This window comes from Marmota monax, unplaced genomic scaffold, assembly GCF_021218885.2.
Source record: "Marmota monax isolate L192 unplaced genomic scaffold, Marmota_monax_Labrador192_F-V1.1 WCK01_AAM20220418_F8-fsc00493, whole genome shotgun sequence".
NCBI lineage: Eukaryota > Metazoa > Chordata > Mammalia > Rodentia > Sciuridae > Marmota > Marmota monax.
The window spans coordinates 345,144-368,080 of NW_026692681.1; the positions used below are offsets into that span (position 1 = coordinate 345,144).

Below are 22,937 nucleotides of genomic sequence, written 5' to 3' on the forward strand. Positions count from 1 at the left end.
ATCTCTCTCTCACAGATAAATAAACTGGCAAGAGAATTAAATATATTTCTTAAGGAAGTTTACATGATCAGCTAGGGCTAAAACCAGAATTGAAATTCCTGACTTTATTTTCAGAAATTTGAGATAGTGTAAATAAAGATTTCCAAGTTAACATTAAAATTTGAAGTATGTAATTGTCTAAAATTCTTAGATAAATAATTATATAGCAGATTATGAAATTTATGGTGCATAATAAAATATGAAAAAAATAGAACCAAAAAGTACAGTGTAGAAATTAGATTAAAATAATCAGGAAATTTAGAAGTGCTGTTATTTTTTGAAGTGTTTTATTGAAATATCCGGAAAGGAAAAAAAAAAAGAATAATAAGTCTTCTTTTTGTCTTTTTGACCTGCCAAAACTGAACTCAAATACATCTCAGTTTATCCATTTCTGGCAAATAATTTAAAGGCCAAGAATACTCCCAAACCCCTTTGTTTCTTCTTTTTTTCCTGACTTTCTAAGCTAAACTATTACAGCTGAGTAGGGTTCATGTAGTATATTTTAAAGGATTTACTTTTCTGAGTGTGATTTAGAGAAGATGAAATTTGCATCATCCAAGTAAACTGAATTTTAGGTACATATGCTCTAACTTAAAAAAAAAGTTAATAGATAATGAATCTGTTTGGGTAGTCTGTAATTCAGGGACCTAATGTGTCAAGGAAGAAACAAGTTATTTGCATTAGGAAATGAAGTACTACTAGGGTCAATCATCTAAGATTTTTAACAGAAGCCTGAACTCGGACTGCATCTTAGATCCTGAGGAATGTAAAACAGTCATATAATTCCAACCAATTAGTGATGTGTAGAAAGTACTCTGTATCACACTTTTTTCTCTTAAACTGAACAGATATTTTTATATCATCTGGACATAATCTCAATCTCTCAAATGGGTCTATACTTTTGAATTCTGTCTGTATTTTTATTATAATTTTGAATTGAAAATCTGACAGTCTTTCTCCTGGAATTGGTTTCTATCTCCCTTCTTCTGATCATACTTGTCAACTTCTCATCACTTATGATATGTAATTTAAATTTTCAGTGTTCCCATGTACCTTTTATAATATTTTTTTTCTGATAACTAGAACATTTTAGAGCTGGAATAAACCTCAGAAGACATTTAATGTTTATGTTGTTAAGTCAAGTAAACAGAATCCTGCAGATATTCTCAGATTGCTTATGTCAGCTCAACTATTAGTAGAAGATTTTAGAAATAGGGCCAATTATTCATCAATAGAATTGTACCCCTTTGACTAAGAAACTTCTTAATTACTTTAATTTAATATGTCTCAAATTAAAGAAAAATGTTTTGCTTGACATAATATAGTAATTAGCACCCATAATTTCTCAAAATTTCTTGTGTTATAATTTGAGTATTTTCTAAAGACTTAATTGTCTGAATTTGTCATACAAAATTCTAATGTTTCAACAAAAACTGTTGTAAATTTTTAAGCAATTGTATGTCGTAAGTCTTATTTCAATATTGGTTTAAAGACATATAATAACCCTCAAATGCAGATAAATTTCTATTTAAAAACAATAACATTGAAATAGCTGAATTCCAGACCCTTCTTTTGAGTAAAGAATGCATTCAGTGAAATTGAATTTTTTCAATTACTAGAAATGATGACTATCCAGACAAGACAATTCTGACCAAATAGTTCACTTTGATGATTTGTTACCCGATTTTCTCACAACCAAATTACTTTGATAAATTCCAGTCTCCCATTTTGCTCCTTCATATGGAAACAGTCAAGAATCCCCAAAATGAAACTTGAGCATATTTGTTAATAGTGTGCATAGGGGTGAACAGAGTGATTGATGTGTGAAAATGAAGAACTTACCTTAGAGTAATTAAGTCATCTTCCCATAATAGGAAATATTTAATATAGATTTACATTCTTGGATTCTGTAGGTTGCAAGAATTTGAGTTAAGGAGTATTATGATAAACAAATCTACATTATTCTGGAATTATTTATTAGAAGCTACTTTACAAAAAAAAAAAAAAAACAGTGAAGAATGGAAGGAGCTAGATTTCTGAGGTCAGGGTAGCTTAACATTTTAATAAAAGTGACTAAATGTTTGCAACTGAATATAAATGTGACTAAATTTCTTAAAATATGAATCTAAAAGAGTAAACAACACTTTCAACATGTTTATTAACATTTGTCTTTTGTAGTGTTCAGTCAGAATTTTTTTTATTTAATTTATAATCTCCTTAAACCTTCAATTTTAAAAAGTGAAAACTCTGAAGATGATATCCCAATGGAAAGTGAATCCATTCTCAGCATTATGTATCATATTAGTATTTATTTAGATGATGTTTGAATTTTAGCAATCCAAGTCAAGTATAAAGTGAATGGAGCAAACAAAAATGTACTATTAAAATTTAGGTGTAAAGGGTAGCATGTGAATTTTTAAGGAAATGATCTATGGATTCCACATCATCGATATTTCCCTCTTAATCCTATCTTATCTTGCAATAAATTAGATGTTTTGTTAAAAGCAAATACGTCACATGCAATAGCCAAGTAAATACTATATAAGGCCATCCAGATATGACAAATGACAGGATAATGGCATTTTGTTAATTCTGTAAAGATTATATTGCTGAGTGCTTTCAAAATTACCTAATGTACAAAATTCTAGACTTAGTAGACAAAGAGTAACAACACATTGGATTTAAAGAAACAAAACTCAGGGAGGGATTCTGTATTCTTTTGTTTTGTTTTGTTAAAAATCATGTATCGAATTTAATTTTTAGTAAAGCAAGCATTACATAATGCTTCAAAATTTTAAAATTCGGGGATAAAAGTTTACATCCAAAAAGATGAATGGAAAATTGTGCTTTCAAACTGTAGAATTAGTTTTCTTACAGGGTTAACCATTTCATCTTGCCATTGGATACTGGGAATTTCATCTATGTGATGTATATTTATGTGCAGTTCATATCCAGGTTCTGCAAAAATCTAAAACTGTGTGCTTCACTTCATGTAGCAAAGGCACCTATGTTATTCTCCCTTTTGAGCAAAAGTTATGATCCAGTTTTCCTGTTGAAGATGATGTTTCCACTGCTATGTCACTCACACTCTCTGTGTTGAGCAGTCTGGTAAATCACAAGAGAAGGTGGTGGCGGATCCCTGCTTATACTGGAAGAAGTCGCTCTGTGGACCATCGGAAGAAGTTCTGGACTGATCACAAGGGAAACCGAGCAGAAGTGTGAAGCAGACGGACAGGAACAAAAGGCTATTCTGGTGTGAGGAGAAATCAGTCACTTCAGCTCCACAAGCAGATGTTGCTACTGGACTGACAAGTGGAACCTACCCCTGCTGGAGAAAGGTAAAGTTTGCCATTGGGGCAGACACAGAGTTCGTACACTGTCTGTCGAGAACTTGAGGAGCTGGTTGAAGAAGATGAATAGGAGCCGGCTGGTAGATTTCCCAGCCGGATGGTATCTGCATTTAAAAATATCTAGGGGGAAAAGAGATTTCATTTTAATTCATTTCAGCCTCCTCCATCCCCGAGAGCTTGCAACATGGTCTGATAAGAGAGACTGAACTACAGACAATTCTCCTGGTCTAGCTGCCATGCTTTGTTGAACAAACAAATTACATTCCTCCAGTATGGTCCAAACACTCTGCAGCTGTCTCCTCTTTTGAGAGCTGGTGCATTCTGACAGAAAGCCCTCAATCTGAAAAGTAATATTGTACAATCTGCTCAAGGGGCCCATCCAGTTTTTCAAACACCACGGAAAATTAATGATTTCAATAGTCTCTCAATTTAACTTCTTGATTTGGCATAGTATAAAGAATGTACAAAAAACCCAAAGATGAATGGAGCCACCATTTGACCCAGCTATTCCCCTTCTTGGTCTATTCCCTAAAGACCTAAAAAGAGCATGCTACAGGGACACTGCTACATCGATGTTCATAGCAGCACAGTTCACAATAGCAAGACTGTGGAACCAACCTAGATGCCCTTCAATAGACGAATGGATAAAAAAAATGTGGCATTTATACACAATGGAGTATTACTCTGCATTAAAAAATGACAAAATCATAGAATTTACAGGGAAATGGATGGCATTAGAGCAGATTATGCTAAGTGAAGCTAGCCAATCCCTAAAAAACAAATGCCAAATGTCTTCTTTGATATAAGGAAAGTAACTAAGAACAGAGTAGGGACGAAGAGCAGGAGAAGAAGATTAACATTTAACAGGGATGAGAGGTGGGAGGGAAAGGGAGAGAGAAGGTAAATTGCACGGTAATGGAAGGAGACCCTCAGGGTTATACAGTGGAGGGGGTAGAGAGAGAGGAGGGGAGGGGAGGGGAGAGGTGGGGAGGGGGGAGGGTGGATGATGGGAAAGGCAGCGGAGCACAACAGACACTAGTATGGCAATTTGTAAATCAATGGATGTGTAACTGATGTGAATCTGCAATCTGTGTATGGGGTGAAGGTGGGAGTTCATAACCCACTAGAATCAAAGTGTGGAATATGATATGTCAAGAAATTTGTAATGTTTTGAACAACCCACAATAAAAAATTAAAAAAAAAAAAAAAAAAAACCCAAAGATGTCAATAAAGATGACATTACTGAAGAAATGGGCAATTGAGGAAAAAAGATACTTTCTGGTCTATTTTTAAAAATACTAAGAAAATCATGTTGTCTCATGTTCTAAAGTTACCTCAAGTAGATCATCAGCCCAATTAACAAGAGATAATTATTATGTAGAGTCAGAATTCAAGTTTCCATGAAATATATTACATGCATTTGAAACCCACTTTGCTGAATCTTTTTGCTTGGAAAATTATCTCACTATTCTTAATCATAGACTCCTACCTTCAGGGACAGCTGATTACATGCATCATATGGTTTTGACATGGTTGAGGAAAATTCCAAAGAAAGAAAAATTGAATCATGAATTTCAATGAACAAAGACACAACTCTCTCCATCAATTTCTTAATTCTATTGTTATGACCTGATTACTGCCTAACTGGCAGTCCTCCCTGTTCCGCTTTTGCCCTTATGGGAGTTTCATTCATTTCTTAATAGGACTCTTGCAATACCCATTTAACTGGCCTTGTGACTCCATGACTCCATTCCTGTCCGTTTGTCATTGATCTTACTTACTGCTAGGGTATGTAATTTTTTTTTTTTTTTTTGGTACTTGGGATTGAACTCAGGGGCACTCGAATACTGAGCTACATCCCCAGCCCTATTTTGTATTTTATTTAGAGACAGAGTCTCATTTGCTTAGTGCCTCACAATTGTTGCTGAGACTGGCTTTGAAATGTATTCTCCCTCTGAGTCTTCCTAGCCCCTCGGATTACAAGCCTCTACCACCATGCCTGGCTGCTAGGGCAAAGTTTTAAAAGATGCAAATCAAACCAGCCAAGCACTCACAACTCTCTAACAGTCTCCCAGAGACTTGCACTACCTGCCTAATCTCCTCAACACCATCTCCTGCAATTCTCCTTTCCCCACTTCTTGCACTTTCTCCAACATACCAAAAGTATTGACTTCAGAGCTATTTTACTCTTTATTTACTCAGTCTGAAATACTTTACAAAGGCTTATAAGTGGCGATAGATATAAACTGGGTGCCTGGGAACAAGGGTGGAGAGTGATTTCCAACACTGATCTTTTTATACTCAAAAAATTTTTGAATTGTGGGAATCTATTGAAAACTATAAATAATCCAGAAAAAGGATTACTATACTAAGGGCATAGATATTTCAGACTGGTTTAATTATAAATTTGTTCCAATGTTTGCTAAAAGGTCACCTCTACACAAATTATTAACTGTATTAAAATAACACTAATCCATTAATCTTTACTTTACAACTGCTTGTTTCTATAGTAACAAAACTTTAATACTACTATATTAAGCTTATATTTGTTCATTCATTATTTCTTCTACTTGCAAGTTTGATCCATGAGGGTCAGGCCTGACTTTAGTTCATAGCTACAGATCAGGGCAAAGAACTGTGCTAGTGTGTGCTGAGTGACATAATGTTCCTCCTTAACCTTAGAAGTGTCTCTCTTTTGTAGTGTACTAGTACACCCTCCATGAAAGCCAAGTTCATATGCTTTTTTTTCTTCAAGAATCTTCCTTGATAATCTAAGATGAAATGGCTCTTCTTATTTGACCATCGCATTGGAATTAATTATTTTTGGTATTTTATGGTGCTGGTCACTCAATATATCATTTTATTTATTTATTATACTTCTCCTACTAAACTATATCCTCCTTAGAGAAGTAGATTCATGGCTGATTTAAAAAAAATATATGTTTTTGTAACTTCTCAGGATGTCTGACCTAGAAATACATTTTCACATAATATAAATAGCTATTGAATAAAGGAATGAATCATAAAATGAATGAATGGTGGCATTTACCAGCAGTGATCAAAGTTACGAAGTCACACTAAACATTTGTGAAATGTTAAAATACATTACTCCATATCTATGTCTGACTTGAAGGATAGGAAAGCAAAGAGATTGAAATGACTTCTGTTTTAATTTTTAAAGAAAATATCTGCTTTTCTGAAGCCAAAGTAATAAGTGCACAAAACTAAATAAAAAAGTGCACAAAACATGGCTATCCACTTTGAAAGTGTGAGTGTTGCTCCTCATTTTTTCTTGCTCCATTTTTCCCTGCTGAGGGACATAAAGGAGTGAAACAAGAATTGTTACACATTTTGGGCTGGGCAGTGTTATTCCTCCACAGAGGAAGTGGGATGACTCCTTTCATTAGCTTACTTTGAGAGAGAGCAAATGGGTATTATTCAGTCCCTTTTCCTCAAAACTTTTTGTTTTATTATTTTTTTTATTTGTTCTAACTAGTTTTACATGACAGCAGAATGCTCTTTGATTCGTACACAAATGGAGAACAACTTTTCATTTCTCTGGTTGTACACAATGTAAAGTCACAAGCATGTACCTAAGGTAATAATGTCCATCACATTCCACCATCTTTCCTACCCCCATGCCCCCTCCACTCCACCCCCTTTGTCCTAATCAAAGTTTCTCCATTCTCCCCACAGCCCACCCCCATTATCGATTAGCATCCACTTATCAGAGAGAACATTCAGCCTTTGTTTTTTTTTTTTGAGATTGGTTTACTTTGCTTAGCATGATATTCTCCAACTCCATTACTTACCTGCAAATGCCATAATTTTATTCTCTTCTAATGCTGAGTAATATTCCATTGTGCATATGTACCACAGTTTCATTATCCATTCCTCACAGCTTTTTAGAAATGGGTATGCTTGCCAAGACCAAACATTCTCAAGCTTTAAGAAGGCCAAAAATATTACAGGGGCAAGCTCCAGATCTGTGAGATTTAGGTCTGCAAATGTGGAGATGAGTTCATTTAGAAGAAATGAAACACCGTCTAGAAACACCACCTGGAGCTGGTTTTTAAGCCAAGATACTTTGAGATGTAGATAATAAGCTGAGGAATGAAGAAAGCTAAAGAACATGTAGAAAAGGAGGCTCATGTGGGATTGATAAAATTATTGCAAGATTCTGTGAATTGTGAATTCATTAGTAAATACTGATAATTAGTGTTGCTAGTTAGACCTGAGGGTTTGTAGGGGCTTGCTAACACCAAGCCATACCTCTGGCTTTTACATTTTTGGAACTAGTTGTTTCTTGAGTGGCTGTGGCCTGGGTGAATAAGTGCAGAGTAGTTGTTTCATAAGGTAAGGCTAAAGCTTGCAGGTGGCAGCCTCAGAAAGCAGGCATCAACTGTGGGCTTCGGCAGAGCAGTGAGCCTCGAAGGACTTGGCCCTGATGTGTGTAGGTTGCAGTGCAGCCACAGCAGAGATCTTTAGTACACACATTTAGGGGCTACTTAGGACAGTATCTGGCTATATGACAATCCTTCATTCCATATAACCTTCCGAGTTTCAAAATGTAGCTTTGCCCACATAAAGGAGATAGATTTTATAATCAATATATTCATTCATATGGAGCCCTTAGAAAGAAAAAACATTCTATTTTCTTGGTTTAAGATAGCAACATAAATCAAGAAGTAAGAAGGGCTGTTTCCCTTTGATTACTTTTGGCACAGTGTTCCTGAGCCTCTCCAGGTCACTGCAATGGGGGTGGGCTCAATCAGCACTTCCTGTTGTTCTAAGTAGTTACTATCATGTTCGTTTTCCAGTTCCTAAGAGTGATATGCCTATTCTATATTGCCCTATAAACCACAGAAGCCATTTGTTCTGAAACTCATCCTTGTTGTCAGAAGTGCATCCCTGAGTTTCAAAGTCATATCCCACCATCTTTTCTTTATCCAGAAAGAATTCACTCTCATCATTCTCACCTGTTGAAAGCAGACTTATCATTCTCAAAGTCTTGACCAATTTTCAAAATAAACAGTCTTCCTCAATGATCTGGATATGTTATTATACTGCATATTCTAGTATGCCACTTATAATACTCCATGTACAGTTATGATGCTTGTTTTTCTCAGGGATAAATCTAAATTCCTTGCAGCAGTCTGTTTGAAATTATTTTGAATATTCTCCAGTGAGGACTTCTATGTACAATTTCATCCTGTCTTTAATCCATTATTTTGAATGCCTGGCTATAATGTGTGTTCTGATATTAAGTAGTAAAAAAAAAATACTGTGTAAATGTAGGTACTTTATAACTTTCTATAATGTTTAGTAAGTGATTAATTTGTGGCATAGTTGATGTAGCAAAGAGAACTATTTTATATCATTTCATTTTTTATAGCAGAATTATTTGTTATTTTAATAATATAAAGTGAGGTATCTTTCTGTAACTTCATTTTATTAATATAAAATAAACCACAGATGAAAACCTTTGCCTACGATTTATTTATAGCATAATATTCAATTGACAGTTAAATGCTAACCTGTAATTGAATCAAAGCATTTTACTTACACATTGAATGAAAGAACACAAGTAAATTATTCATAAACAGGAGCACAACAGAGGTTAATAAACTCTGATATTTATTATGTGACATTCACTATGAATAATTTGAATGAATGGTTATATGACGAAGAGTAACTCTTTGAAAAGGAAGCAAGATATTTTAAAAATTATTTCTGTTTTGCTAAGGCTGACAAAATATCGTAGCCTGCAACTGTAATTTAAAAAAAATACCAAAAAGATATATAGATGTACTTTTTAAATGTTGAAGCATATTTATGGATTGTCTATGAGTGTTATCACTAAGTTGCTAACATGAACCTGCCAATAAGTTTGTTTATAAAAGGAAACAAAATATATAATTAAAATTTATCTTGAACTAGCAACTGAGAGAATGGCAGAAAGTTAAGATTCTATTAATTAATCATTCATCTGGAAAGGTGTGAAATGCCCAAGAGCATCTTCTTCAGATTATTTTTCCATTATTTTTCTTCTCAACTTGACCTTTGTAAGCTCATGTTAAAAAAAAATAATAAGGAAACACATGAAGGAAGAAAAAACAAATATGCTAGAACAGCAATACAATAGATTTAGAACCTTAAGGACTTTGGGAATTGTAGTCAGAATATACAGTGTGGAATATAAATCATGTATAAGGACTTAAAATAATTAAGGTAGAATTGAAAATAAACCAACAAAAGAGCAACTGCCATGATGTCCAGGCAGCTTTGAAAAAGAACAGATGATAATTTTTGAAGAAAATAATAAATCTATACAATTAAAAGACCAAAAATATTTAATACTGGGAAGAATCTTGGGGATGAAGATCTGAATATATAAGCTGGATGAGGCCACAGGAAACCAAGAAAGAGAAACTGGGAACGAGCATCCAAAGTCTTCTAGTAGAATGAAGGGTATAAATTTCTTTAGAGTTTTAGGGAAAGACCACAGAGATAATGGGTGAGAGGTAATAGCTGAAGAGAGAATGCAGAGAAATTTCCAAAATTGACAAAAATGTAAATATGTGGAAACAATAATTACAATATGTATTTATAGCAATTCTAGCAATGACAACATATATGCATGTATGTGTACATGTAACATACATATGTAAATATGCATGTATGCTATATATAATATCCCACATTATAGTGGGTGGAGGTCATCAAACACAAAGGGTTATTTACACCAGGCTTGAGAATATGGATAATATTGATAGTAATGACAAGACTTAAAGGAGACTCTTCAGGGCAGATAGTGGCATGGAAGAGAAATATTAACATGCGTGTCCTTATCCAAGAAATAAGAATCAAAACAAATAGTAAAATAATCTCTTATTTACCTTCTAGACAAATGTAGATGTTATTCCTACAGAAACAAAATGCTGATATCCAAAGTCCTCCTTGGAAGAAACTTTTTGGTTTTGTTTTTAATTTATTTTTAAATAATAAATAAAACCAGAAAAATTGTACATGTTAATTGGATACTATGCAATGCTTGATATATGTAAACATTGTATAATGCATAAATCAGGATACTTACCAAGTATTTGTGCTCAGATATTTGTCATTTCTTTATGGTAAAAACTTTTATGATTCTTTCTCCTAGCTTTTTGAAATGCACTTTATTGTTACCTACACTCACCCTACCATGAAATAGAACACCCAAACTGCCTGCACCTAGATAATTAAAATGTAGTACCCATTGATCCTTCTTTGGAAAAATTTTTTGAAGACCAAAAGAGAACAAAGATAACAAAGACTGTCTTCATTCTTGATATCATCTTAATATTAATTATGTTTATGTGTTAATGGTGTAACTTAAAGAATTGAAATGCCCCATTTTAAATTGCCATGTGACTAAATATCTCAGTAGAAAATAAGTGGAGCTGTAACTTAAGAAAATAGTATTAGTTTTAGCAAGTTTCATGTTCAAGTATTAATATTTTCATATTTAAGCTTACTACTCCTGAAGCAGTTGTTTATGTCACACTGGAATCACATGCATAGATCCTGAGAACTCAGCAATAAATGGGTCAATGGCTCTCCTGGGGACTTACCTCCCCCTCCGTAGACTGTAAATGCAGCTCCTTCCTGCAGGTAGCCTTGAAGTCACCTGCAGCAGCGCTCACCTGGACCCCACGAGGAGCTTCCATAATCAAGGATCTGGTAGGTGATTCAAGCCTAAGGGAACAAAAAAATCATGAAAAAAACAAAAACGAAAAAAAATTATTAACCCATTTATCCCATGTCTCAGATAAGCAACGGCTATAAAAACTTAAATTGATCAATGCATTCATCAGTTATAGCAACTTTGAAATAATTTTTATGTTTTTAGATGTCTATCCTTTTAAGAAAAGTACTATAAGAAATGCATTCATGAAATCATGTTCTAGAAATAGGCTGTCATTTCATTTCGAGAATGCACTGTATTTCAAATTACCAACAGTAGAAAATAGGACCCTAGGACAGCCGAATACTACATAGTAATGTACAATGCACTGACCAGATGTTCTGGGCAGCAGAAATGATGCCCACTTGCCCTCATTGTTCTGTGTATGAAATTCAGCTTTGTCCCTTTCTATCTTGCCTTGAGTTTTAAGAGGTTGACCTCTACACACCATGTCTATTTTGTATCCAATGTCCTATTTACACTACAGCTTATACATGTAAAATAGTCTGTATTGTCCCAGGGTCCTATGTATAGGGCTATTTGTAGTTTTATTCTCACTGATAATAACTGATATACGCACTGATCGTGATGAACATTTTCAAACTATTTTAATGCACCTGTGCCTTTGAACTAGTTGCATAATTGAGAACTTGGGACTTAATATTGACAAAAAAGAGGAAAATAGCAATGAACTTAGATTAGTCAACTGAGAACAAGCAACCAACCAAATAATGGGCAGGCACAGATACAAATCTTTGCCATTTCAAGCAAGGATTTAAACCCAAAATGAGTTTCAGAATGTTTTTTTATTGCCTTATATACTTTTTTGGCTCATTATACAATCTTCATTTGTTCATATCAATTATTTACTCTCATTTGTAATGATTTAGTAGCAATTTCTTATGTTGTTTCTCGGCTCACAAAAAGTAGGTCAAGACGAGTTTACATTTTTAAATCTTTTATATATTATCAATATTAATGATGAAGTGTTAATAAATAAATTGGTACAATTTAGGATGTACGTATTCCTTAATAAAAAGTTCCAGCTTCACAAAGAAGAAAACTTGAGTGAAAATCATTAATGCTCTAACTTTGAAGAGTGTGCAGTAAAATTTTGTGAACTTGAAAACTTTTAAGGTACACATTTACCTCTAGAAATTAATTAAATAGTACATTTTTATATCAAATAATGTCTACTGGCCCAGTAAAATGTTCAAAGTGAGTAACATCAGCCTGAGAAAGAAAAAAACAATTGGGAGATAACACACAAAAGCCAGAAAACCGTGATAAAATGTATGAGTTTCCTAGCCTAATAGATTTGTGTGTGTGTGTGTGTGTGTGTGTGCAATGAAAATGGCTCTGAACTTTAACTAAAACATCATAAGGAAATCGAGAGCAGTGAGAATCTGTTGTTCATTTCACCCATTAAAGCAGTGCTTTTTAATTTACTGGATAGAGAAAATTTGGAGGAAAATCAACATATTGGTCTCAAAAATTCTCTGCTCTGCTCCCTGAGGCAAAGTTCAAGGTGATGGGGTATTTAATCTTTTGATGTTATAGGTTTGGGGGAGGGTAATGATTAATGTCTGAGAGTAACTGAGGACAAGAGTGCCAAAGAAGGAAACAGCAGTGACTTAAGGTGAAGGAAGTGAGAGAAGAAACTCTTAGCAAATGCCAACAGGCATCTAGCAAGCTTCCAATGAACAAATGCTTTAGCACAGTGTGAACCCTTTGGTACAATGACTCGAGCTCAGGGAAAAAGAACTAGATTGACTAATTGACTGGGCTTAGTTTTTGATATTTAGTACAATAGAGGTCAAAGATAAAATTAGATTTTATAAGAATATTTTTGTTTCTTCTGAAACTAATTATTTTTTGGCTTAAGACATAACTGCTAAATACACATATATTAATGCATCACAGGGTAGATTAAAACATTATCAAAGTGGTAGCAATTTTGCAATATTGTCAAATTGCTCAAGTGCTGAAGTAATTAAGACTTTGAATTAAACAAGTTCCAATTTTATATCTTGTTAATCTTGATAAAACTAAATGTACTAATCATTAAGTAATAATATAATTGCTATGAAGTAGCACTATCTGTTTTGAATGATATCCAATATCCAGGAAAGTGATGTAAAAAAAAAAAAAAAATATATATATATATATATATATATATATATATATATATATAATTTAAAATTAATTTTGGAAAAAGTGTTCAGTAAAAAAGTGTTAAATAACAATTATTAGAACATTTGAAGAATTTCTTAATTCTATTTTCAAATGAACACATTGCAGTAGCCAAATATTTCTAGTGAATATGACAGTTAAAGCAAGATTGTAAGTATTTTTATAAGCTTTCTTGACTATTGAATATAAAAAATATACTTTTTTCCTTGTGGGCAAAAGTCACTACAGGGCAATCATATATATGGAAATCAAAAACAAAACAACTTCTGATTGACATTATTTTGGACAGCAAAATTCATTGTGAACATTTACAGATGCATTATATGTCAATCATCCAATGCCAATGTTTATAATTGCATGATTACCTACATTTACACACACATGCACACTTTAATTATCTGGAGCTGAATATTGTCTCTAGGTATCCAGTGCTAAATAGGAAAAAAAGTCATTTCTTCCCACAAATTCTGTAGAAACTTTGCTGTATGCCTCCATCTAAACTCTAAGAGGGTTGAACTTCTTGCACTTTGACAATTAAAAAAAAAATCATCTCTGTCTTTTTTTAAGTGCAAGCAATTCCATCACTCCTTTTTTTAAATATTTATTTTTTAGGTGTAGATAGACACAACACAATGCCTTTATTTTTATTTGGTGCTGAGGATGGAACCCGGGTCCCGCCCATGCGAGGCGAGTGCTCTGCCACAGAGCCACAATCCCAGCCCCTCCATCACTCTTTTAAAAGAGATTGCATTAAGGTATTCCTGTGATTACATTAACTAGGCAAAGAACAGTATAGAACAAATAGATCTAGATACAATGTTTAAAAGATCTAAAACAAAAATAAGCATTGTGCATTACTAGCCATGACAGCTTATCAAAATAGGTTGATAACTTTGTAATTATAAATTTCCTTGACTATTTTGTAAATAATATTTTCCCAAGACATTTATTAGAAACCATGTACTTCTAGAAGCTATATTATAAATTGGAGGAAAATAGAAAAGTGTCCTCTATATTGAAAGTGTTGCTCACAATATAAAGTCAGGCAAATTATTCCCAAGAAGTAGTCTGTGAAATCCAGGTATAAACTCACCGAAACTTAATTACTATGTGCAAGAGTTATGTCAATCTAATGAGAGAATTAAGTGTAGGAGTCTGAATAACTATTCATGAATTCTACTTCAAATTTTAAATCAGTTTAAATTATCCAGGGCTCAGTTATTCGAATAAATAAAATTATAGTCATAAAACACTTTAAAAATAGAATATTGCAGTCATAAGAAAATATTAAATTTATCTTCTTTGTTAGTTATCCATATAATTGCAATAATGTAAAAAAGCTAATGTTCATAATGAAAACTTATTCTGTACGTAAAACTCTGAATTGATGATCTCTTAATCATCACACTAATACTAAGAAGTGGACTCTCCAATTATCTATATTTTATCTACAAAGTACTTGAACATTAGGTTGTTTGGGTTTTTCTCAGGTTTATGAAGCTAGTGCAAAGATCCCAGGATTGCCAAAAAAAAGGTTGAAAAACAATGTTAGACAAGTAAAAAAACTTACAGCTATAGTAATCAAGATCATGCTGGCATAACAAAATAATGGAATAAAATAGCAGATAAATGGATTTTTACTTGTGTGGTCATCTGATTTTTGACAGAGGCCATAATGATGTTAGAATAACTAGCAATATCTTTGAATAAGATGATCCTCAATATCTATCACACATTATTGTCAAGAAAAATCTAAAACATAAGGCTTTGAAAGGAAAATATCTTTGTGAATTTGAAGTAGGAAAGATTATAATAAAAGTAAAAAAAAGTAATAACTAGTAAATACCTTAAAATATAGCTTATGATTTCAATATTAAGAGCACTTTTTCAAAATAACCATTGATAATGTGAATATATAACAGAGAATAGGGAATAATATCCACAAAACACACATATATCACAAAAGACTGACATAAAGAAACAGAAATTATCCCCAACTCAAACATTTAAATATAAAAACACAAACATACTGTGAACAAAAGATTTGAACAAATTAAAATGATACATAGTTGTCCCATACACTTACATACATGAAAAAGTGATTAATATTAGTAGCCATCAGATAATGAACAGCTATAAATAGTACCAGTAAATATCCACTAGAAAGACTGATTAGCAAGATTGCTAACACGGCATATTGGTTAGGAAGAGCAGAAACTGAAAATTTTATCTTTTTTTTGATGGAAAGGTAAGACTACAATCCTTTGGAGAATTTTGGCATTTTTACACAAAATTTAATATATGCAGAAATATACCATGTATGTCATTTACAAATGCACACACAAATATTTAATATTCATATAATGGAACATTGATCAACAATAATTAAGAAAGATGTATCTATGCAAATAGGATCAAGGACAGATGTCAAAGATAAGTGGTGTAAATGAAATTTTACAAAGAAAAGTACATATTGCTTGATTGATTTATTTTTAGTATTAAACAAAGCTAATCCATGATTTAAGAAAAAAGTGACAATAGAGATTACTATTGTGTGTGGTGTGGAGGTTCAGTGGACATGAAGAAATGGTCTTAAATAATGGTAGTAATTTATATCTTTAGATGTATCTGAGTTACACGAGTGTATTTATTTGTCAAAACTCAGTGAATGCACAATTGACCTTTGTGCAATCGCATTACATGATTTAAAAAAAAAGAAAAGAAGCTATAAAATTATCTTTAATACTACTTCCCAATATACATATTGAAATGATCAGGGGGGAACATATGTGTGAAATTAATGTTGAAATCAGTAAAAATTAAATATACTGTTGGATGTATGGTAGAATGGATGGATATATATATATATATATATATATATATATATATGATTAAATATATGTAAGAAAATTACAGTGGATTGATTTACATGGTGGGTATGTGGATGCTTATAATTTTGAGTGCATTTGAATGTTTCCACAGTGAGAGACCGAAAAAGAAGGTATGGTCTTATATTCTTATAAGATTATTCATTTCTAAATATCTGTTTTCCTAATAAAATTTATAAGAAAATGTTATGGAAATATAAATATGAAAATTGTTCTTTCCTCCTGATGTTTCTCATTGACAATATTAAAAAGGAATGACGAATGTTCATTAATGACGAATGTTCATTAATGACATATAGGAATACTTTTTAAAAACACATTTTTGTTGCTAAATTATTATTTTACTATGAAAGCCATATTTCACATAATCAGTATTTTACAATTATTTCAGAGTTAAGAATATAACATAAAAAGAATATCTGACTTTTACTTGTCTGAAAATACAAAAATTAGGTATGTTTTTCAGAAATATAAACTCCTAGATAATAAAAATGGCAATAGTTTTAAAAATAAATATATGTATTAAAATTGCCACAGAAATTCAATAGAGTCTTTTTAAACTCAAAAGACTATGTTAAAAATTTGGGAAAGATAAGTATAGTTGGTGCTTAGCAAAAATTTTCAATAAAGAGAAAGTAATCCAGGCACAATGGCACACTCCTATAATCCCAGCAGGAGGCTGAGACAAGAGGATTGAGAGTTCAAAGCCAGACTTAGCAATGGGGAGGCCCTAAGCAACTCAGTGAGACCCTGTCTCTAAATAAAATACAAAATAAGGCTAAGGATATAGCTCAGTGGTTGAGTGCCCCTGAGTTCAATCCCCAGTACTCAAACCCCAACAAAAGAAAGAAAGTGAGACTTTTTAAAAATTAGACCTAGCATAATTATTATAATTGAAACAAAATTATATTGGTATTAGAAATAGAAAACTTGGTTAATGGAACATAACAGAGTCTCAAATTCCTTTAATAGAAATTAAAATCTGAAAAATTCAATAATTATTTCAGGGTAAAACATTATATTATTTAACAAATTATGCTTAATAAATGGATTATCTGAATTGCAGAAAATAATGTTCTATTCTTAACATATTCCAGAAAAAAAATTTTTAATTTTACCTTTCAAAATATTAAAATAATAAATTACAAAGTGTAATTTCAATAAAAAATTAGAAGGAAATTATTTTTAATTTTCTTTATTTCAAATAAGAAACTAAGAAATGAATAAATAACTGTACAAAATAAATTACAAAAAATTGTAAAAAGGCACAGGAAATATGTAAGTCTAGAAAGAATAACTTCTGGAAGAAGACAGAAAGCCCAGAAGATAAAAAAGGAAAACAATAAGAGGCACATATGCATAAATGTGTATTCAGGCATATATAATTATTTGTATAGATTAATTTATATGTATAATTATAATGTTTTGCAGAAAATAAATAGCCATTTTTTTTATTAGAAAGCACTTTGAATGTATCTGACAAATATATCAGGAACATATTAAAAATACAAAAGACTACTAATAGATCTTCACAGACCAAAAGAGAAAACAAAAACACTACAATTGTAAAAACAACACAAGGCCATCTATTTGTGCACAGAGGTTGATATGTAGAGAAGGTGGGCTTGTACCTGCAATCTGCTAGAATTTCTGAGCTTTTCTGTGATGCTAATGTGATCACCTAATGGCAACTATGTGTACAAGAATTTTGCAAGCACTAAATTGTGAAAAATGTAGTCACTGTAGTCATATATTTCTGCTCATTTTTTTTCCTACTCTGGATTCTGAAATCAGTCTAGAATCCCAATGAGATTTTGTTTTTAAGGTGTTATGCAGTGATCGAATCTGAAAATGTATATGGCCTGTTTCTTCAGAAAACATTCTCAACATTCTGAACAAAAGAATTCACACTTTTTAAAACTAAGTTGCAAATGGCAACTTGAGCAGAACTTGAGTATCAAGCATCTTGTTCTTGCTAAATATTTAATACAGAGCAAAAGACACAGTAGGCACCCATTAATAATTTGCAGTGTCAATGATGGAATGGAATGTACTGAACAGAAAACTATGTCAGGAAAGCAATGACATCAAAATTAATGCAAACCATGACCTGAACATAAAAGAAGAGCAATAACTTGTTACTTCAGACTATGTATGGTTAGCTTCCTTCAGGAGCAAATCACATGATTTGTTTTGTTTTTATTGTTTTCTGCTCACTCATACCTCCCATTCTGTGTCTTTCTTCAAGGTAGATTACACATATTTCTTGATTGTTGCTCTGTGTTCCATAGTTTGCAAACTAAATTAAGCTTCTCATAATGCTCATTTGTTAATTCTAGATAAATATATAAATACATACTTAGAATGAAATAAGAAAAGGAAAGAATAAAAGAGAAAGTGAGAGACTGGGGAGATTGAGAGAGAAGAAGAAAGGAAAGAAAGGGTACAAAGAGAAAGTAGGAGAAAAGAAAATATACTAGCTTATTCTCTGTGTGTGTGCATGTGTGTGTGTTTACTTATTTATTTTTCTTATAGGTAGAAAGATACCAGCAAAACAATTTATACCACCATTGGCAGAAATGCCTCAGGGCAAAATAGTACTGACTGCATAAATGTTAGCTTTTCTTGAATATTGTATTAATATAAGCTAGAGTTATGTGTTTCCAGAGATTAATTTGGATTGTGAAAACATTAGCATTTCACTTCTAGATTACGTTCACACAGAATGAGAATGACTTAGAGATGCCAATTATAAGATCAAATATTAATTAATATTACACATTCCAAGTACAGCTTCTTTTCTTTTTCTTGGAACAGTTAATAGATCTCAGATCCAAGCTGTCTTTGGGTGATGAGAGTTACATAATGGGCTTCATCTCTTCTCACCATAGGTACAGAAAGTCTTTGGACTATAATAATTTAACTACATGTTAATTTAAGAAATTAAGAAAGGAAGAGTTGTAATAATTGGAGTACTCCTGGCAAATAGACTTTTATGCCCTTTTCAACTCTTCAGCATGTATTTTTTTTAGCCTTTGAAAATATAGACCCCTCCCCACCACAAAACAATATCATTTTATATGGTAAATCAAAGAAAATCTACAGTTGTTGTACTCATGAACCCTGGCACAACATTTGGCAATATTCAACATTCATCGGAAATGAAATGTGTTGAACAAGCAACATAGGAATCCATGTTTCTACAATTTTTTTTTTAATACCAGGGATTGAACCTCAGGGTGCTTAAACCATTAAGCCACATCCCCAGATCTTTTTATTTACATGTCTCCCTAAGTTGCTTAGGTTTTGGCTAAGTTGTTGAGGCTGGCTTTGAACAATCCATCCTCCTGCCTCAGCCTCCCAAGCCACTGGGATTATACTGAGCTCAGCTCAAAGTATTTTCTACATTTTATTACAAGCTCTTGAAATGTTTTTTTCCTAAAGTCTTTTATTCTTAATGATTATAAAACTTAAGACAACATAGCTAATTATTCCACAAACTATTTTCTTTACTTGGTTGACCCATCTCACCTTGTTTAGCATTAGGTGGGAACAAGAGTACTCCTTATTTCCCTGAACAGAAAATAGTCAGCAAGCCTGGTAAAGACCTTCTCAGACACTCTGCTTTAATCTGCAGTACACAAATGAATAATTGAATACCCCAATCATTACTGTATTTTGTTTCTGTTTCAGTTTTGGAATTTAGATTAGTAACACTCATCTTGGGGGTTGTCAATCTGCTTTTAGCAGTAGAAGATAAGCTTAGCCCAGCTCAATGTTTAAATAATGGATGAATGATTAGAAAACAAAAACCAGAAACACATATTATAATTAGAATTTAATTCATATTCACCCTTATGAATCTGGAGACATGTCAGCAAGATAATTAAAACAGCAGTTGGTTCTTATTCCTCTCTTAGTAATAGACTTCTCATAGTAAAAATTGTAAAATGAGTACACAGCTATGAAAGCAATATAAGTGTTTATTTTAGAACTTAGAATATTTTTTAAAAATTGAATTATTAAACTCTGACATAACTTATGAAGTTGAAAATCTTTGTTTTATTTTTTAAATTTAAATTCAGTTCTTTTTAACTTATATAAAACAAAAAATTAACACATTGATGGGGTACCATGTGATATTTCAATATGTGGATGCATTGTTCAGTGTGTAAATTCAGGTTAAATATATCTGTTTTCTTATTTATTGTTTCTTTATAGTGAAAATATTCAAACTCCTTTCTTCTAGTTTTTAAGAATATACTGTGTATAGCTACCTGTATTCACCCTAGTATGCAATAGTATAACTGTGTTTCTTATTCATAACCATAACTCAGTACCCACTTAACAATGTTCCCTCTATCACACCTCCCTTTTATTCTCCCCAGGTTCTTGTACTCAGTTTTTATGAGATTAACTTTTTATATTCCATATATAGGTGGGGGCATGTGGTACATATCTTTCTGGGACTAAAGTCTATATTAAAAGAGTCCAAAAGTAATTGTTATCAGTGGTAACCACATGTCCTATAACTGCCATATTCCTTGTGTCACATTTATTTATGTTTTTCACTATTCAGTTTTGCTTTGGTAAAGTAAGCAAATTTAAAAAAAATATATCAAATTATTATATATGAAATACATTGATGGCTACGATAGTTCTAAAGATACAGAATGAACATATAGATTTCATTTTAATGGAATGTACAACCTGGATAGGTGAAGAGGGATAAAAGAATTCCTGATTGAGAGGATCTATAGATCAATACTACAGCATGAGACACTGTTATATACGTCCCTGAACACTCCTCAATCCTTCTGGTTTTTGTAGAGAATAAGTAATTATTGTTTTGCGCTTATAAAACAAGATTTGGATCACATCAAGTGAGCCTTCTCCTGATACTGCTCACTAGTTTATTGAATCTGAGTTTCTCAATTAGTGAGAAACTGAGTTCTTTAGGAAATCTTAGCATAGAACTATAAAAGTCTGCAAATTTATTATTGTAAAACTATACTTTTTTCATGAAAATTTTCTATTTTGTTTTTATTTGAACATTTTTCTGCTTACCCATGGCTGTAAAATGGTCTTTATGAAGTAAGTTTTCTTTTATTTAATATTTTCATTATGTTTCCCAAAAAAGATACAGTTATCTAACTTAAAATGCAACTTCTTTTTCTTGTTTGTATTATTATTTTTGAATTTTAAAAATAAGAATGCCGCAACAACTAGGAATTTTATTTACCTATCATATATTAATTACACAAATAATTTTCAACTCCCAAATGTTAACTTATTTATTGAATTAATGATATATATGGAGCAGTTGCCTCAATTTTTAAATTTCAATTTTCATTAGCAGTTATTGTGATGATCTTGGGGATAATTCCCTGTGAGGCTGACATCCCACAATGTCCTGGGTAGGAAAAGATCTTATATGTAACTGTGCCTCTTAGAAACAGCATGATAATAGAAAGCAGCTTATTTTACTGGAAATGACTAGACTGAGGGACCCATCATAGGATATGAGTTCTTTTTCTGATAATGATTCCCATTCCTTTATGTATTCCCCCCTCTGTATGATACTGCCTCGTCATTTAGAATCCTCACCTGGTCTCTGCTTTCCCTAATTCTGTGCCCATTTGTGTCTTTATGCCATTACCTGTATCCGATTTTTCAACATCCTTATATTTTATCAGTCATTCTCTCAACTTCCTCAATAATTGTCTTCTTCTTTTCCACATGCCTCCTGACTGCTATATTTATTTTTATTTTCATTGTAAACATATTAGGAGAAAATAAGGAAGTTGTTAAAATAATTCACATTTTATTCCCTTTGTACAAATAGTTGACTATTTAGTAAAGAACTAGGGAGTGTCATATGAGTACATAGCAATACACTATTTTAGTTCTTCATATATCAAGGACAACCACTATTGATGGAAACTACAGCACAGGGGTGAGGAGGACACTTACTTACCTGAGGTCTTGAGATGGTTCTGCTCTGACGTGAGGTGTCTCCACCGAGTGCCCAAATACTGCTCCTTCGGTGCCTGGAGGCAGCAGAAATAAGTGGTCAGAGCAAGAAAGTCCATAGACACATTCGGTTTCATTTCTATTTTTATACATCAAATATTCTTCCCCAAATGGGAAAACTGGAAACAGGAGTAGAGAAAATAAAAGAGAAATGATGGAAGAGGAGCACAGAATAGTGAAGAACCAAAGAAAGTCAACCTAAATATCTGTTATAACTCTGTTAACTGCTTTTAAGATGACATTACTTATACATTGAGACTGAGAATTTCTACTTTCTGGTCAAAGAAAAAGGACCCATTTATTTTTCCAGTGCCTAAATTCTCAGTTAAGTGAACTAGAGGGAGGGACAGGTCAGTTTTGATTTCTGTCCTCCTACAAATAGTAGGGCAGGGATGAAAGTGTTAGAGGGTGAGCTCCAGTGTAGCGTATTACTAGTTGCTTAAAGACAGGTCTCGTGGGGCATTTAGCAATATAGCTTCATAGTGATCATCAAATGATAGAGAACGTATCATGTTACTTTGACCCCTCTGGAGTTAAGGCTCTATCTAAAACTATGAGCTACTTTAGTTCATTTCATTATAGCTGAATTCATATGGGGTCACAGATGTCTGAAGAGGTCACGGACTCTAACATCTGCCTCAGCAGTTGAATGACACTCCACATAAACTTTCACTTACTGACTCCATTTGATATTTTTTCAGACTT

At 32.6% G+C, this 22,937-nt stretch overlaps 1 protein-coding gene across 1 annotated transcript; it reads right to left on the reverse strand.

Moving 5' to 3' along the window:
* Positions 1-2,081: 2,081 nt before the first annotated feature.
* Positions 2,082-22,249, reverse strand: LOC124093980 (zeta-sarcoglycan-like; the record flags this gene model as incomplete). The annotated part of the gene is made up of 3 exons (XM_046446520.2): positions 2,082-3,509; positions 11,006-11,129; positions 22,177-22,249. Coding segments are annotated over 3 exons (392 nt in total), but the record flags the coding sequence as incomplete, so codon positions are not given.
* Positions 22,250-22,937: the final 688 nt, after the last annotated feature.